We start from the raw sequence: 18,809 nt of genomic DNA, 5'->3' as shown, positions 1-18,809 counted from the left end.
GGAAAGGAAAGGAAAGGAAAGGAAAGGAAAGGAAAGGAAAGGAAAGGGAGGGAGGGCAGGGCCAGGGCAGGGCAGGGCAGGGCAGGGCAGGGCAAAGCATTTGTCCCTTTGAAACAATTACAGCACAAGTCAGGGAGATGGAGACAAACAGATGAGAAGGAGGCATGAGCACCCCTGATGTCACAGAATGCCTGCAAATGCCCAGGGGAGGAAGGGTCAGTGGCGGAAGATTCAAACACACTCACTGTGATACGTGAAGGCAAATGAAAGGTCTGCCTAACAGATTTTAAGAGGGAGAAGTGGACACTGCAGATTTGGAAAAGGTGAAGAAAAAAGCAGCAGAAATTTCTGGGATGCCACAGGGGAAAGGGAAGAAAAGTGGGAGTTTTAGGGGGTGGTCTTATTGGGGTTTGTTTGGGTCCCATTCAGACTGAGATTCCTGAAGAACGGGGGGGGGGGGGGACTGAGCTTGCACCCCCCATCACAAGTCTATCCTGTCCCCCAGTTTCCTCCTGTGTCATGAAAAGGGGTGTTGAGGGGGGGCATTGTCAAGAGAGACATCATTTTCTTCCTGGGCTACTAAAGAGGTCAGCCCAAAGATGCCAGAAGCACTACAGACAGGGCCACCAGGAGATGAAGGAAACGGGAGAAGGCAGCAGAGCTGAAAAGTTACGGAATAGAAAGGGGAGAGGCGAAGCAACTGCGGAACCGCGCGGTGCCGCCCCAACCTTGGGGTCGTGAATGCCCGAGAGCTCCTCGAAGGTCTTCTCCCCCACCATCACGGCGGCCAGGTTGGCCGTGTAGCTGGAGAGGACCAGGAGGCAGAAGATGGCCCAGAGGTTCATGAGGAACCGCCCGGTCCAGCATTTCGGCGTCTTGCTGGAGACGGTGCGCCCGAAGAGGATGGCGTAGCACAGGTTGAGGGCCGAGGAGTACGAGAAGATCTTCATGCGGTTGCGCCCATGCGGCGTCATCCCGTAAGGGCTCTTCCACTCATACAGGGTGAGGAAAAGGGCCATCAGGTGGAGGGCCACGAAGATGCCGACCCACATGGTCCAGTGGAGGGGCCACATGAAGGCCCCGATCGGCGAGGCCGTGTCGCGGACCCGCACCAGGATGCCCAGGCTGGTGGAGAAGAAGGGGCTGGTGAAGTCGATGACTTGGCTGCGGGCCGAGTTGATGCTGAAGGACGTCACCGCCATGTGGGCCGTGCCGCTCAGCAGGTCGCCCACCAGCCCGGTCCAGCGGCCGTTCTTCCAGGCGCCGTACTTCCCGTCCCCGACGATGTAGAGGTCGAAGTCGAAGGACAAGTCCTCGGCCAGCTTCTCCAGAAGGTCGATGCAGTAGCCGTAGCAGCACTTCCGGTACTTGAGAGGCACCGAGCCGTTCTCGGAGTTCAGCTCCTCAAAGAGGGCGTCCAGCACGGCTGAGTTGTTGGTGCGGGGGTCCAGGCACAGCTGCCCCGCTGGGCAGTTGCCTTCTTCATCCACCTGCCCAGAACACAGAGGACTAGATTTTTGGTGCAAGGAGGGGGAGGAACAGAAAAGAAGCGGACGGGAGCTGGAGGGCACAGCCTGTGGCTGCATGCATGGCTTGCGTTCCCCTCCCTTCACCCCAGAAGTACCCCTGCACCCACCTCCCTTCACACGTCAGTCCGGGGCACGCGTGCCAGACCTCCAGGTCTCCCACCAGCATCTCCACGTGCCCCTGGGCGGAAAGAGTCTTACCCCTCCTCTGCAAGGAAACCTTTTGAGAAACTGCTTAAACACTGGGCTGTTTTATTTATGTATTATTTAAAACATTACCAAAGTCTCAGGACAGTTTAACAATACATTTTAAATTTGTATTGTTTAAATACAATACAAAGTTGTTGTATTTAAACAATTGCATTATTTTTAAGTTATTTTAAAAAGATTTTACTTTATTTTTTTAAATTAAAATATGGTGACCTAAAATTTAACCAGTAGTAAAACCCCAATTAAAACATTCAGGTCTTAAAACACTGGGGAAATTAAAAGGTTTTGGCCTGGTGCCAAAAAGAATAAAGTTTTAAGGGACTCAGGGATAAAATGGAGAGCAGGGAAAGAATGATGTAAGACGCTCTGGGTTCCTTGTACGGAGAAAGGTGGGATATAAATCTAGTACAGAAAGAGAACAATCCTGTGTCTATTATGCAGCATTGCATGGTCCAAAGCCCATTCGGGTGTGGAATGGGCTTCCCTGCGAGGTGGCTGAGGCCCCATCAGTGCGGGTGTTCAAAGACAGGCTGGACATGCACATGGCGGGCACGTCATGAGTGGGGCCGGCTGGAGCTGGGGGTCAGACTAGATGGCCCGGGAGACCCTTCTGACTCACTCTGTTTCTTTGTTTCTCTGAGTGGAGAGGGATGGAGCTGGGGTCAGACTAGATGGCCCGGGAGACCCCTTCTGACTCGCTCTGTTTCTATGTTTCTCCAAGCGGAGAGGGCTGGAGCTGGGGTCAGACTAGATGGCCCAGGAGACCCCTTCTGACTTGCTCTGTTTCTTTGTTTCTCTGAGTGGAGAGGGATGGAGCTGGGGTCAGACTAGATGGCCCAGGAGGCCCCTTCTGACTCGCTCTGTTTCTGTGTTTCTCTGAGTGGAGAGGGATGGAGCTGGGGTCAGACTAGATGGCCCAGGAGGACCCTTCTGACTCGCTCTGTTTCTTTGTTTCTATGCCCAGAGAAGATAGGGAATTCCTACATCCAAGGCTGGGAATGGCCCCCGGCTTTTGGAGCTGGGGCCTGAAGCTCCCCTGTCCCCCTCGCAGCCTGCAAGGCAAGCGACACACCGGCTGGTCCCTGAGGTCGGGAGAGCGACTTCGGAGAGGGGCAGAAGCAGGCACCCATCTGTGGGGGTCACAGGTGCACAGGAGCTTTCCATGGCTCTCCTGGGAGACAGACCACTTCACGGGGCTGCGGGGACAGGAGACCAAAGAGGCTTTTGCAAATTTCGAAATGCTCCCACCGGAAGGCCCCAGCGTCCATCTAAGTGAAATATGGATTTCTTAAAATGCCCCTGCCATTCCTTCTGCGCTGGAAAGGATGACAGTAAGCATCCGAGCTCAGGGGCTGTGGGGAGCTCAGAGGTCCTGTGCTCCCCTGGTTTACCTTCTCAGATTGCTTTGTATACACTTTGAGTGCGGTTTGCGTCCAGAAGAGCAGAACAGAGCTCCAAGAAACCACCACAGAGAAACCCAGGAATCCCAGCTTCCCTGGAACACAGTTTAAAGCCCACCAGTGGCATAGGGGCTAGAAACTTGGCATTTTCTATGAACGGTGCAAGCTTATCAGGGTGTCCGTGAGCCCCTGGACTTGGGGGCTTAAAGGTATGCCGAGCAGAGCAGGAGGGGATCTCCACCTTCCCATTTGCACTGCTTCCCCATTTTGCTAGCGCGGTCTTTTTCCCTGTCAAGATGGGGAGGCTCAGAGAGAGAGGAAATGAAGCCAGGGTAGCTGCAGAATAAATCTTTGATCTCTGCACTTCCTCCAAAACACCCCCCACCAAGGTCATTTCACTGATCTCAGAAAGCCAGCAGTTCGGTTCCCTAAACCATAAAGAATAGCTTATAAAAACTTTAAATAAATATTAAGAGAAAGCCCTCAAACAATGCCAGAGGACCATGAGATGGTTACCCAAAAGAGCTGAAAACCTGACCTTTGTCCTTATGGATCCCAGGGCAGGGTCCTTTTGGGTGCTGTTTCTAAAACGAGTAAACTCTGTGAGGACTGGTAGATAAACGAGGGAACCGTGTACAAGAAAGACAAAGTTGCAACCTGCTGCTTCTCTTGGAAGTCATGTTTAAAACTGTTTTGCAATTATTTCACTGTTTTATTTAAAATATAGATTATAGAATTTTCATCAATGGACTGACTTCAGAGCATTTTCTGCTGCAAGGCTGCATAGAAATACTGGAGAGGAGAAAGCAAGCTGAGATTATACGGGGTGCTGAATCTCATACCTGCGGACCAACCAACCGTAGCTCTCCTGAGGTTCCCATCTGGACTTTTGGGGTTCAGCAGAAGGCCCCACCCCTTTTCCTGGCCCCACCCCTTTCCCCCAGACAGCCAATCATTTGGCGTTTCCCAACCTTATTTTTATTTATTTATTTATCTATCGATTTCTATCCTGCCTTTTTCCTGTGAAGGGCGCAAGGCAAATTACATCATTCTCCTCCTCCATCTTCTCCCCACAGCAACAACCCTGTGAGGTAGGCTGGGCTGGGAGTCTGTAACTGGCCCAAAGTCACCCAGTGGGTTCCATGGCCGAGCGGGGACTTGAACCCAGATCGCCTGAGTCCCAGTCCCACGCTCTTACCCACGACACCACACTGGCTCTCTTGTGTGTTTGTGTGTGTGTGTTTGCCCAGCCCAAAAGTTTGATAAAATCCGACAGCTACGGGAAGGGTTGCAAGCCTGTATTTTGGCATATTTGACCTCCACCTTTTCTCCCACCCAACACCAGAATGCAGCCCCCTGAGAAATCCTACAGAGGCATATAACATATATTCCTTTCAAGCACACTTGCGGTGCATGCCCGACCCCACTGCCACACGCACCTCTCGTGTGAACACGAAAGGATGTTCCACCAGCGTCACCACCCGCAGCTTCATGCGGGTGCCGCCGCCGCTCTCAGCCCGATTCTTGCGCTGCAGCGGCTGCGGCCACGCTCCCTCCTCTACTTCCATGTTGCCGCCTCTCCAGCTGCCCACGGTCACCCATGTGGGCTGACCCACTGAGTCCCGCAGCAGGCTCCAGACCTTGTAATGCCTCTCCGTCTGGATGAGGGATGTGTTTCGCACACAGACCTTGCCCGTCTGGCCCTGGAAGGACACGTTGGCTAAAAACCTGCAAAATCAGAGAGAGGGAGGGAAGCGAGTGCTTGCACTGCCGAATTATTTGTGCTTCAGCTTGCTGTGTGTTCAGAGGACCCCTTGCCACAAGGTGTGGCGATTCGGCAGATATAAACCAGAGGAACAAGAGGAGAGTTGAGGCATCCTTCCTGTGCACATCTGAGATCTCACAGAAATGAGTTGGTGGGTGGGAGAGCATGGGGCCAGGGCCCCAGTCCATTTTTTGTGGCTTCCACATACGGCCAGACCCCTTCTCCACACCAATCATTTTGTTCTTTCCCAGCTTTTGCCCTCTCCCCGCCTTAAAAGTCTGGAATGACTCCCTGAAGGCTGTTTTGAAGAGTGACAGGTTGAAGTTAAAATTACAGCTGCTGGAATGTAGCCCCCAGGAGCTTCTGCATAATGGCATGCAGCTCTTGCTCTCCAAGAGGTTTGACACCCTCGGTTTGGATGGTTTCTAATCTAGCAGGTCCCCGATTAGCTTCAGAAGGTGCAACACTTTTCTTCCTCTCTCAAACAACAAGTTTCTGGGGTCACCGATGCTGACTAACAGGCAGGAGTTTCAGGAACAACAAAATGCATATTTATGGATGCATTCCCATGAACTCTCCAGAATTTTCACTTCCCAGCCCCCAGTTTTCAGAAGAGTCTGCTCGCTGCATCTCTGCATGACTCACTGCTCTGAGCCAACTCATTCCAACCAACTCTGCCATAGCTCTGTGCCAGCTGGATCGCTTAGTTTCATGCAGTGCAGAGATACCCACCGAGGACCTGCGACTTTCCTGTATGGCAGGCACCTGATCTCTCATGTCACAGAGACAGGGCAGAATTCCCTTGCCTCTCTGTTGCAACTCTGCATGAGTCCCTGCAGAGCCCTGACAAAGATACGGGCAATAACTATTCCCGCACATTCTAAAATTAGATGCTTTGAATGGGTGCATGCCACAGCTCTCCAAAGCCCAGGGACTGCTGTGGCAACAGCTACTCACTGGGAGAGGAACTGCCCGGAAGACCTGGAGCCAATCGCATGCTTGTCATTGCAGTTCACCATGCTCTGGATGAGTGCAAGCTCAGGCCGAAGGCGCACAGCGCTGGAAATGGCGCGGGACACCAGCTCCACGGCGTCTTGGATAAAGTGCTCCAGCGAGGGCCGGTTGACCTCTCCGTAGGCTAAGAGACCCAGAGGCAACCCTTCTGTCTGCAACTCACCCACGTTTTGGGGCTCCCCCAACACCCAGTGGAACTCCTGGGTCACCCCCAGCTCTCTGGCTGTCCGGAAGACCAACTGGGAGAGGTGTGTGTTGCAGCCAAAAAGCAAAGCTGGGCCAGGCAGCTCTCGGTATTCTTCCAAGTGACGCCGGAGGTGGCGAGCCGCTTCCGGCTCGTCCAGGTAACTCACGTCCACCACGACCATCCTCTCGAGGTCCATGTGGCTTGTCCAGAGGTCCACAAAGCCAGGGACATCCCAAGCCCGGCACACAATCAGGGTGACGTCATTCCATTTGTTGGAGTAGAAGATTTGGGCCAGCAGCTCCAAAATGGTCTCAAAATCATTGCTCCGGTCCATGAACAGGTGAAAGGGATTCTGCAGGGGGGAGACAGAGAGGAGCAGAAAGACATAAAAACAGAGGAGAACTCTGTCCAATGGCCAAAGAGTGAGCCAAAACACGCAGTGGTTTTAGTTTAAAGCTCAGGTACTGTCGCTAACCAAGCCCTAAGAGACATTCCTACCTTTTGGAATACTTCATGGAGGACAAATGTGCAAAAAAATCTCAGTCGCCCCCTAAGATCGGCGGGAGAGGCCCTTCTCCGGGAGCCCTCCATGAAAGAAATTAGGAGGGTGGCTACTCGGAGGAGGGCTTTCTCAGTGGTGGCGCCTAAGTTATGGAATGCGCTCCCCAGAGAGGTCCGCCTGGCGCCATCGTTATTTGTTTTTCGGCGCCAGGCAAAGACCTTTTTATTTAAGCAACATTTTAAATGTTAACTCTACTGAATTTTATCTGGCCAGGGCGGCTTATTTTATAGTGTGTGTTTTAAATTATTATGACTATTTTATATGTATATTTTAACTTATGTGGTTTTATTTATTGTTGTAAGCCGCCCCGAGGCTTCGGCGAATGGGGCGGCATAAAAATGTTTTAATAAATAAATAAAATAAATAAAATTTGAGGGAGCCATGCTCAATGCCAAGCCATTGTGACAGCTAGAGGTCAGCAGAGGCTAAGCTGAATCCCAACCATGCAAGAGCGGAGAGACCAGAAGAAGAAAATTTGGGGGTTTCTTGGAGGGGGAAAATGCAGTGGAGGAAATGGGGACGCGGCTGCAGAGCAGGAAGGGACCCCAATGTTCACCCAGCCCACCTGCTCACTAATGCAGGAAGCAGAGCGGTACAAATGGTGAAGTCATTCCTTAACAAACCTCCAAATGGGGCAGCCCACTGCCTCCAAGCCAGCCTGCTCCACCATCTGAAACGCATTTTTCTCGCGACCAGCTATGTTTCCCAGCTGTGATGCAGGCCAGTGGAACTTCTTCCGGGGTCCAAACTGAATTTCTGAGATGCTGGCAGCAACCACATTCCTGTGTTGGGCTGAGCCAAAATGCCAGTAAAATGTAGCAATACTGTGGATATCTAGATGGAGAAAGGGGCTTACAACTGCTGGCATTCCCTGGACAACCATGTCATGTTTCCCGGGGAATTACTTGTGGCACTCTCTGCATTGTACCCGAATGCTCTTGGTACTTGAAGCAAAGCCACAGAGCTTAATCTTTGAGAAAGCAGTACTCAGACTTTCTATCATATGTGCTGGACTTGCGATAATGTGAAAAAGTATTGGATTAAAATACATAAATGGCTTGAGGAAATGTTACAAAAATCCTTAGCTTTTAAACCTGAAGTTTTTTTATTAGGCATTATACCGGAGGATATTAGTAAACAAGAAATGTACTTGATTTTACATGTAATCACTGTGGCGAGGATTGCATTTGCCCAATGCTGGAAAAGTGAAGAGCCACCCACCGACGAGCTGATTCTAAAAAAGATCTTGGACAGTGCAGAAATTGATAGATTGACTTTGTCATTGAAGGAGAAAGAAGATGCTGATTTCCATCAAACTTGGGGCTCTTTTTATTATTGGTTAGAGAAATGGGACTTTGTATAGATTTAAATCTGTTTTTAAGTCACCATAAATGGAAAAAAATGTGGGGGCTGACCCAGCAGGCCCGATGTTTTTGATGATTGATGTTGTTTTTAGTTAGGGTTGTAATTTTGAATAAAACATATAAAAAAAGGAGAAAGCAGTACTCAGAAGCCAAACACCAAAGGGCTGGTGGTGGGAGAAAGAGGGTGGGATGGGGAGAAGAGAATATGACCAACTGGGGGTCTCTGGAGGACTGTTCTGGGGCCTTCCATAAGCTGCATTTGGCCCCTGAGCCTTCGCTTGTGCAGCACCGTTGTAACACGAAGCATCCTGGGGCAGTTTGGTCTAGAAGACACTAAAGACCGAAAGAAGAGCACTGTGGTGTTGGTACACATCATTGCTGTGGTCGAGAATTTTCATAATGAGTGCCTGTGTATTGAAGCAGCCCATGGTTTCGCTGCTTTCAGGGGCTCATTTTCTTTGTCAGCCTCCTCTGGAGGCCCAGTTTGTTGAGATGCTTCTTAAAGGGCAGTGCCCACAGCTGGGGGTGGGGTCTGAGCATGGTGGGGAAAGGGGTCTTTGGGCATTCAACTGGGAAAGAAGGTGGAAAATGGAAAGTCAGAGGGCTCTCAAAGGTAACTAGGCACACAGAAAAGCATTGCATGTTGGCTGGGGAAATCCTGGAGCGACTGGAGGTTTTTCCATCTGTACTTGGAAAATTTCAGCTCCAGAGTTGCATTTGGGGCTCTGGAGTTTGCCGGTCCTGCTCCCCAGAAGGACTGAAAGCCTTGACTCTTGAGAAACACATCAGGAAACTTCTGGAAGAGCTCCAAGCGCTTGCCTCGCTCCATCCCATTATTAGCCTGTCCAGAGACGGGAAGCAGAAATACAACCAATGAAAGCCCTCTCTCTCCAGTTTGACCATCATTTACAGCTTCTGATGCGAGGCAGAAGGAAATATTTTTAAAAACTGCCCAGACAGCACTTCTAGAATGGCCAGACACTGTGGACTCTCCGTTCCCATACCGGGTGCTCTTGGAAAAGAAAAACAAAGGGTAGAGATTTGTGGCCCATCCCTGGCATTACAGAATCACCTTGCTGGGTATAAGCAGTTTGGTCCAAACTTCTGTCTCTCCAGTAATGAATTTTCAGGATTCAGAAAGCCACGTTGTCCTGCAGAATATGCCTGCTGCCCTCAAGGCTCGGTTACCACTTCTCTTTCCCAATATTTTGTGTTTACTGCAAAGATACAATCCTTATCAGACCGCTTTTGTGGAGAGGGGGGTGCTCCCTTCAGTTTGGTATGTGGGTTTCTGCAATCCCATGTCACGCTGCCTCTTGTTTCTCAGCTGGCTCATTTTTGCCCTATCCAGGTCCACAATTAGAAGGAGTGATTAGATAGCCCTTCATGAAATTGCTTAATCCTTCTGTTGAGGCCAGATGAGTTGGCTGCATCAATGCGGCAAAATTAAAAGCACCCTATTTTAGGCACTTCAGAATGCCTGTTTTTCCATCCTGGCTTCTAGGTTGTGAGGAAATGGCCATCTCTTCCACAGTCAGATGTGCTATGCATTTTCAACACTCCTCACATTCAGCACATTTTGCAGCAGAAAATTCCACTCTGTCTCTGCCCCCCTCCCCACTCTCTGCCTCTGTGCCTCAGTTTTTCTGTCTGTAGAATGGGAGGGCAGCTCACGGTGCCCACAAAACATTTTGGGCTCGCAAAGCAAGTTGCAAAAGAGGAAAGCAGATGTGTCAGGAGCTTCTAAGCATTTGGCTTAATCTGGTTAAAAACCTACATTGCATGGGTGGGGTGGGGAATGAACTGCCAATGCAGGCTACGGGAAACGGGAACTTACTGTCCTTATACAATTCTATGATTCAATCACACTTAAAATGCTTTCTACAGTTCTTGTCTCTGCACTGAAAAAAGGAGAGAGTAAAATTGGAAAGATTGCATAAAATGATGACTCCATTTAGGGTCCAGTCATTAAGGGGATGGAGAAACTCCCCTGTGACTATTTAGCTCAGAGGAAAAAGGGCAAATTAGGAGAGACATGATAGAGGTGTATAAAATAATGCACAGTGTGAACAAAATGGAAGGCGAGACAATTTTCTTTCTCTCCCATAATATCAGGGCCTAATGGTGTCATTCCATAAAGCTGATGGCTCAGAAATTTGTGATACATAAAAGAAAGGGCTGCTTTGCACAATGCAGAGAAAAACTGTGGAATTTCCAGTTGCCGTGGAACATGGGCAGGAGGGTATGAGTTTTCCTTTGTGGAAGATAGCTGGCCACCGAGTGAACTGTTTGTCCCCCTCCTCCAAGAAAGAATACCTGTAAGAATTTTGCAACTAAGACACAATGTTTTTCCTCCTTCCTTCCAATCGCTTTTCCTTTTGTGCCAGGCCTGTTAGGACTGTAAGAACCTTCATCATATTAATCCTTTTAAGCCCCTTGCACTGAGGAGCAGCTGAAAAATGTTGCAAAGCAATTTTAAAAAGTTGAGCTAAGCCAAAGCCCCTCCTGCTGCATTCCACTTATTTTACAGAAAGTACTGATCGGTGTGCTAAGGAATTGAAGACAAGATGAACTTGAGGCTTTCTGGATCCTTGCAGGGATGAAATTATCATTGTTTTTTCTGCTGAAAGCCGTCCTGGATCCCTGTGTACCCTCCAGGGGCTGAAATGGCTTCCTGCTCAAGCCCCATCATCGTTGCCCGTCCCATAAATATATCGCTGCAAACTTTAGCTCTGCCGATGATGCGCTTCTTGGGAATTGGTCTTCAGGGAGGCATCCTTTAGTGGAAAAGCCGCCCGTCGCAGCAGCGAAAAGGATTACTAAGGAAAGCCAGATGCTCTTACAGGCAAAAATGCGGAGGGACCGGGGGTCACCATGAACATTTCCCTCTCTCTCCCTGCCTTACGAAATTGCGAGGACCTGCCTTGTAAATAATGCACTGGTTTTAAAAAGGCAAAGAGCTGAGCAGGCCATAGGCAAGTTTAGCATGAGAAAGGATTATGCCTATTATCTTCCCACCCCGAGATTTCCTGTGTTTTGGACCCAGAGCAGCCCAGAAATTGATCTTTCTTTCAGCAGGCAGGAAAATATGGGCATATGCTTACAGGAAGCATTTGTGCTCCAGGGACCCATAGATTCAAGCCCCACCAAAATTGCCCCAAACCAAGCAGAATTTAGTTGGAGCTTAGGGAACCAGAGGGAGAGTTGAAACTTCAGCTGCACTTGAAGGTGCTTAATTGAATGGGAAAGCATGCGTAAGGGGTGCGGGGGAGTTAAGGGAGTGAAAAAAGCAATCTGGGGCTTTGCAAAATCATGGCAATCTGGGGCTTTGCAAAATCATGAAGAGTAAGAAGAGAGCTAGGTCCAGTCTCCAGCACAGTCCCTGAACTCACCCAGGAAAGCTGAGGGCTGGTCGGTGCAGGATAGGGAAATCGTCCTACGCACATGTGCAACAAGAATTAAAGTGCTAGCCTTCCCTGTGACAAGATGTTCGTTTTTTGGCTGCTTAAGGTGATACAATCCCTGCTGCCAGGGCTACAATCTAAACAGACATGCTTTGAAAGGATAAAAGGATGAGGAGGGCAGAGGAAAACAAGCAAACACCAGTGGCTGTTAAGGACAACAGCAGTTGAATTAGGGAACGGGAGATGCTGTAGAAACACATGCAGTTTACCAAACTGCCGAACCTCCATGTTCAGAGACAGTCTACCTCTAAGAGACACAGTAGAACAGCTGTCTGCTGCATTTGCCCCTAGTTTTAGGACCTCTGCTAGAGAAAAGGAGATGTGTCAGATTGGTCTTATCCACTAGGACTCTTCTCTAGAGGCACGAGCAGGGAAGAGAGGGAGGGAAACCAGGTAAGAAGCACTGCTCCTATGGGAGAAAGCCCTTCCCTTACCCCAGTGGCCTAATCCTGACAGGGCACGCAGATCTGTGGATGCCACCAAAGCCTAGCAAGAGGATGGCAAACTGCTTTCAGCCATGGACCAAATGCCTCTGGGAAGCTTACAACTGGAGCACGGAGGCAAGTAAGTCATCTTTCGCTGGCACTGTCATATTTGGAGGTAGACTGCACCTGCATGTGGAAGATCCATGGATGGCTGTGATGGTATCACCCACAAGCCAATTCCACCTGCCCGGGACCCCAAAGAGGAAGTGCGCATCAAAAGCTTTCCCATAACTGAATTTAACCCTCATGCTAAAACACCCTTCATGGGATTGCAGAAGACAGAATGTGGGAGCTGACCAGGGTCTTGAATGGCACCCTGCAAGCTGCTTCTCATCATGGGCCAGCTCATCTTCGTTTGCTCCCCAAATTCAGAGTCAGCCAGAACACCACGGCTAAGATCTGTGAGTCCTCACCTCTGCAATGAATTAGCCCATTTAAACAGACTCATCTAAAGCAGTAAATTCTACTGATGTCTGCTCATGAACCCTGAGCCAAATTCTAAGCATCTGATAACCTTCACTCTGTTTGCTGTTATGAAAAAGGACTCCTTTGCTGCCAGAAGTAGAGTTCTGACACCTTTAGGAGATAGAGGTTGATATTTTACAAATGGGAACCTGATGGGGAATTAAATTCATCGCAGGCCTTGCTCTCGAACCCAGGTCTACTTGATTTAAGCCTAGCTTTCTCTTTCTCCACTCTTGGCCTGCCTTCCCATTTGAAGGCGAGGCCTTGCCATGCCAAGACCTTGTTGCGTTGACTCATCCATTTCTTGCCAGAAAAATCTACTCTGTCGCTTTACCTTGGATCTTGAAGTTATCTCCTCTGTAGTGAGGATATTTTTCATGGCACAAGGGAACTCTGTCAAAAAACTCAAAGTTGCGGCCTGTAATTTTTCTTCCACTTAAACAGCAGCTGCAGCATGCCCTGGAAGGCGGAGGACAGCTCCAACAGACACGGTGGGCACAGGGAGAAGCACACACCTGGACACAAGATCTCTGTTAATTTCAAAGCAATTTGCTGAACCTGCCATGCCAGCCAGCCGCTGCAAGATCCCAGCTGGTCTGCAGGCCAAGTCTCAATCCATCCAGAAAGGCAAACTCTTTCTGCAAGATAGGAGAACATTAGAGTCCCTCAAAAGTACCCCAATGGGTGAGGGTTTTGTTTTTGTTTTGATAAGAATTGGCCAACCATGGCAAAGTTTTTCCCATTCAGAAGAGGAAAAGTCCAAATGCAGGGAAAACTAGCAATTCCCTTCCACACTCTTAGCCCTCAGAGGCAGGCTACTTTTGAACATGGAAGATCCCTTCAGCTATAACTAAGGATGTAGGAGAGTCAGTTCCACAGCCAGACGCCTCCAGGAAGAAGGGCATCAATGAAACACCCTCCTATCCTTTTCCTTCAGCATCTGGTATACAGATACACTGCCTTCTCATCTGGAAGCTCCATTTATCACTGAGAGGAGAATCTCCCCATGAAATCACCAAGCCTCCCTTAAAAGCTTCCAACTTGGTACCCGCCATCACACCATTGGAAAAAGAATTGTGTGGATTAATTAGGCTCTGGAAGATGTTTTTGTAGAAGAAAATTTCCTGCAGCTTATGCTTATCATGAAGGCAAATATAACCAATGCCAAGAATCTCTCAATAAACGCTAAAGATTAAGTGCCTCTGGTGGAGAAAACATCTTTTGCTGTTACATTTAGGATTTTGAAATCTTCAGATATAAGATACAGTGGAAGTCATAAATAATAATTGTCTGGGATACTGTCTTCCTGCTTTCCTGTTGGTTTGCATTCCAAGAAGGAGCCAATGCATCTTAGTTTGCACTCTGTGGTACTGATAACCCAGGTAAGACCACTCCCTACAAGAAAAGATTGTGGTATTGCACCTTTGTCTTTTAACTAAAGGACTAGAACTTTCTTTAAATGTAAGCTTTTCTCTATGCACAATGGACTTTCTTAGCTCAGCTTTGATAAACCAGCACCACCGGTCTATTTCCCCAGATGCCTGAAATCAGAACCAGAAAATGGGGCTTGTCACAGGATCCATGCTCCAGCCCAAACGCAGCAGAAAGTCTGGCCATGGACCAACTCTCAGGGTCTCTCTGGGCCGTGCTAAAACACAAGTGCCTTCAAAGCCAAATTCCATTTTGGAGAGAATGTGGGGGTCACATTCCCATGTTGGACAGGACCAGCGACAAAAAGGAATGGGGCCAACCAGACCGGGGGAGATTTCCTTTGTTCTCTGGTTGCCAACAAGAAGCTTGAAGAGGGTCATTTCAACCTTTTGGGATGAAGGAACGCTTTGCTCTAAAGCCAGAGGTGGGAGAACAGGGGGAAGGCAAAGGGCCATGATAAGGACTCCATATGGGTCCAATTTCCCCCCAGGAGTGAAGTTCCAACATTCCTACAATAAGATTCATCTGGAGGGTGGCCAGCTGCCTCTACCACTTGCAGTCCAGACATGCTGGACTACAACACCCATGATCTGCAGCCAGCTAGCTGGGGCACCAGGATCTAGGGCTCCAGCAAGAAAGACTGGAACTACCTTGCAGCTGCTTTCTCCCTTCCTGCCCTCGAGGAGCCTCTGCATCGTCTCTCGGTAATGATGATTCCTCACGCATTTCTCCATCTCTCTGTTTACAAAGCTAGGAGCGTCCTTCCGCAAGGGCACCAATCCATGCATCTTTGTTTCGGCCCTCCAGCGTTCCAGAAGGATTTGCTGCAGGTCGAACCCCCTCTTGTGTGACAAGGGGAAAGCTTTCTGCACGTAACCAGGAATACGTTTCTCTTAAGGAGCACATAACAACCAGTGCAAGTTCTGGATTTCAGACCTGGCCTCCTTTTTAATAAAGAAAGCCAGTGTAGCACAGCGGTTAGAAAGTTGGACACAGGCTTGGGAGAACTGGCTTCCAGTCCCCGCTTGGTCACGAAACTCTATGCCAAGCATGGACTCTCAGCCTTTCCTACCTGTGAGGAGAAAATAGACTGATAGAAAAAGACAAAGTAATGTACTCGGGGTTCCCAGCAGGGAAACAGGACTCTGCCTTTACTCATACCAAAACACTGCATCTCCAATTAGTTTAGGAGATTTCAATGCTGTTTGAGAGTAACTGGGGTCTCAGGTTGTATTCCATGAGAGAGCTTCCAAATTTTTAATCTGGAATAGGTCTCAACCCCAGAATAGTTAAATTTACCTTCTCAGAATATGATTGAACTTAGTGGTGAAGCTTTGGGAGACATTTCATGCAAAAGAGTACTGTTCTCAGAGCATAAACAGAGTGCTTTTCCTCACCCATACACCTCCACCAGTCTCACCTGATGCTCAGTAAAAAAGACTTCCAAATAGATTTGGTTTTTTTTTTAAATAAAAAAAAAACCTCTTTCAAATTGAGTCTTTTGTTGGTTGATGCCGAAAGGGAATTGGATTTTGCAGAGACTGTGAGCAACATACTGAGTGGTTTATAGAAGAAATTGGCTGCAGGAATTGAAGGGGAAGAAATTCTCCGAGATCGTGAAAGATCCACACAAGGGTGCCCCCCCACCCAGCCTGACATGACTCTTGGGAAAGATAATTATCCTCTCAGAATAATTCCTAGATATTGAGGTTTGAGAAAGAAAGAAAGAAAGAAAGAAAGAAAGAAAGAAAGGAAGGAAGGAAGGAAGGAAGGAAGGAAGGAAGGAAGGAAGGAAGGAAGGAGGACAGAATGTGTACCCCAAACAGAGATACCATTTTTCAGTATGACTGGGTTTTAAATACAGAAATAAAGGGGCAAGGGTGCAGAGAGAAACCTATTTCCACCAGATCCCTTTGCTCTGAGGTATTTTTATTTCAAGATATCTTTATGCCTAGATCCCCAGGGCACTTTTTCCTGTGCCAATAGAAGGGTACCAGTCTTGCGAGCTGCTGGAGAATGCCCCCGTGCATTCCACCGGCTGCTGCACCCCTCCTCAGCCCTGGAGGGAGCGCCCCCCCATCTTTACAAAGCCATCTATCTCTTTGCAACAAAAGCTGCCCTGGGAGGCAGTGTTATACAACCAGCAACAGGGCAAAAGCAAGAGAAACGCCTGCTGCGGAGCGAGGGCAGGGATTCCAAAACAAACCAGCCCTCTTCTGGAGGGCTCCCCCCCTCCAAATCTGCTATCACGCTGATCAGTGCAGATTTTTATTTATGCTGGGAGAGGGGGCACAGCTGCTTATTATACAAGCCACTTCCAACTGCGTGGAGCAAGACTGTGGAATAACACCTCGATGCAACTCAGAAAAACAAGGAGGTAGTCCTCATTGCCTGGTAGAATCTGCAGGGAAACTGTTCCAAGCTGGGGAAGAGGGGGGAATGGATCTTGTGATGGGGTTCGTTTGCCAGGATTTGGGTTGAGACATTTTCTTTCAGCCTAACCGACCTTGCAGGGTTGTTGTGAAGGTAACACGGGAGAGCCAGCCCTATTTCTTTGGCAGGGATAAAGCTGCAAGGAAGGGTGGTGCACCCGCTTCCTGATGCTCCCAAGGCCCAGCCTGGGCATCTCCCATCAGGGCTAAGAGTTGCCAGCAATTGCTAGGGCGGGAGGGAGCCGGACGGACCCAGGTAGAGAGCAGCTGCCTGTATAAAGGAGATCTGGTCCTGCTACAAAACGCAGACTGGAGGAGGGCAACTGGATCCTGGCACGGCCGTGCACCCTGGGTGACTCGGGGCCACTGAACTGCCTCAGTGGAGAAGGAACAGCTTGGGGGGCAGAGAGAAAAGAAGCCCCGAGGTCCCTGCAGAGCCAGGCTGAGGGGAATGCAGGAATCAGAAAAGGTCCTGAACTCTGGATCCCAGCCCGGAATGGCTGCGGCCTGTGTGGTCACCGGAATGTCCCGGGCTCTGGCGACGGATGGGTGTCTAAGCATCCAAGAAGTCCCAGGACCAAGACTCCCGCCAAGCTCCAGGGGCGTTGCACTACAGCTCCCAGCATCCTTGAACCAGCTGTGCTAGGAGGTGGTGCACAAAATATCTGAGCGACAGCAGGCTAGTGAAGGGCAAAGAACGGGAACTTGGGGATGGCGTGGTCTGGCTTGGCCGTAGACGTCATTTGAGAAGCGGAGGAAAAGTGGGCTTGGGTTCAAATTCTGCCACTTGTATGTCAGGAAAGTTTACAAGCAAAAAAAAAAAAAAAAAGGAGTGGAGCTGAAAGTAGTGAGTCTAATCCTGTAGTTGTTTCCCCCATATTGTGCAAACCAAGCAAGTGCTTAGATCATGAGGAGTAATAAAAATATAAGAACATCCTATTGGATGAGACCAAAGGGGCCCAGTAGCCCAGGCTTCTGTCTCCAGCAGATGAAGCGGGGCCGTTTAGCTCAGAAGATCAGGCACAGAGAGAAAGGTGGTTACTAATTACTTACTACTATTAGTAGCAGTACCACTAGTAGCACTATTTGTAGTAACACTAGTATTAGTAGTCTCAGGTGTAGCAGCGTTAATGGCAGTACCACTAATAGCAGTATTAGTTGTTACTAGCAGTTACTAGCAGTACCTCACCAGTAGCAGTACTCCAGTAGTAATAGTAAGAAGTAGTAGTTCCACTATTAGCACTCCTAATAGCAGTAATGCTAGTGTGGCCTAGTGGTTAGAGTGTCATCCTGGGACTCTAGAGATCCAGGTTCTAGTTTGCATTAGACCATGAAGCGCATCTGGACAGCCACTGTTTTTCAGCTTCTCCCTACCTTACAGGGTTGTTGTAAGGATAAAACAGAGAAGGAAGCGTATGTAAGGCTGTCCTAGCTTTCCTTCAGGAAAAAAGCAGGCTATAGATAGAAGCAAATAAATAGATGCTAGCATTACTACTAGCCGGAGTATTTCTACTAAAGAGTAGTAATCCTGCGGTTTCTTTCCAGCACATGTCACCCTCTGGTAGATTGCTCCTGGCCTTGGAAATCAACAGGAAGTTCGTTAATTTAATTACCCACTGATACTGATGACAGGGGACATTTTCTGCTGCTCCTCCGCCCAATCTGGAGGTAAGACTCAAGAAGACAAGCTAAAGGGCCATTTGAGGCTGCGACTGGACACCCGGCGCCTCATGCCACCAACTGCCTGGGACTGACAATTTCAGCTAACAGATGGGTTGGCCGGGGGGCAGACCGCTAAGGTCACCCCTAAGCCAGTGGCTGCCCTCAACTGGTGCCTTTCAGATGTGCTGGACTACAACTCCCATCAACTCCAGTCAGCACAGTCCATGAGCAGACTCCTGGGAGTTGCACACCAAAAGCTCTGGGGGGGGGGCAACTCTCCCAAAGGAGGGGCAGAAAAGGGATTCTTGTTGCCCACCCACAGACATCAAGCACCCCCCAGATGTGGGTCACACCAGCCGCTTCCATAACGGTTCCCGACCCAGAATACCTTGCCACCCACCACGCCGGCTGGGGCCAATGGGATCGTTTGGAGGCGGTAGACTGCTCCTGCCCACGGAGCTCGGGGGCCTCCGCGGGCGCGCCCCTCCCCCTCCCGGCCGCGGCTCCGCGGGCGCGCTTACCCGGCTCCTGAAGGGCATGGGGGGCTCCTGCTCGTCGCCCCCCTCCTCCTCCTGTTCCTGCCCCACGCTGACGAAGGGGATCTCCAGGAAGGCGGCGGCCGCGTCCAGCTGCAGCAGCTCCCGGCGGGAGGCGGGGAAGGCGACCACGGCCGCCACCCCGCGCACCACCAGCGCCTGGCACAGCCAGCGCGCCAGCGAGGCCGGGTCGCGGTGGCCGGGCGCGCCGGGCACCACCTCCAGGCTCAGGTTGTAGGGCAGCGCGGCGGCGGCGGCACGTCCGGCCCGCGCCAGGGCGTTGCGCACCCGGCCCTGCGCGCCCGC

General features: G+C 49.9%; 1 protein-coding gene across 1 annotated transcript in view; it reads right to left on the bottom strand.

Moving 5' to 3' along the window:
- Positions 1–18,809, bottom strand: part of GRIN3B (glutamate ionotropic receptor NMDA type subunit 3B) — a 64,199-nt gene that overhangs the window by 16,149 nt on the left and 29,241 nt on the right. The window contains exons 2-5 of the mRNA XM_044455893.1: positions 18,489–18,797; positions 5,859–6,454; positions 4,576–4,864; positions 729–1,490 (exon numbers count right to left, since the gene is read on the bottom strand). Of these exons, the coding sequence (XP_044311828.1) occupies positions 729–1,490; positions 4,576–4,864; positions 5,859–6,454; positions 18,489–18,797 (1,956 nt within the window). The remainder of the gene's footprint in view (positions 1–728; positions 1,491–4,575; positions 4,865–5,858; positions 6,455–18,488; positions 18,798–18,809) is intronic.

Source organism: Varanus komodoensis, unplaced genomic scaffold, assembly GCF_004798865.1.
Source record: "Varanus komodoensis strain SLA01 unplaced genomic scaffold, ASM479886v1 scaffold80, whole genome shotgun sequence".
Lineage (NCBI taxonomy): Eukaryota > Metazoa > Chordata > Lepidosauria > Squamata > Varanidae > Varanus > Varanus komodoensis.
Note: the sequence above shows the minus strand (reverse complement) of the source record. Positions and strands in the feature narration are given on the sequence as shown.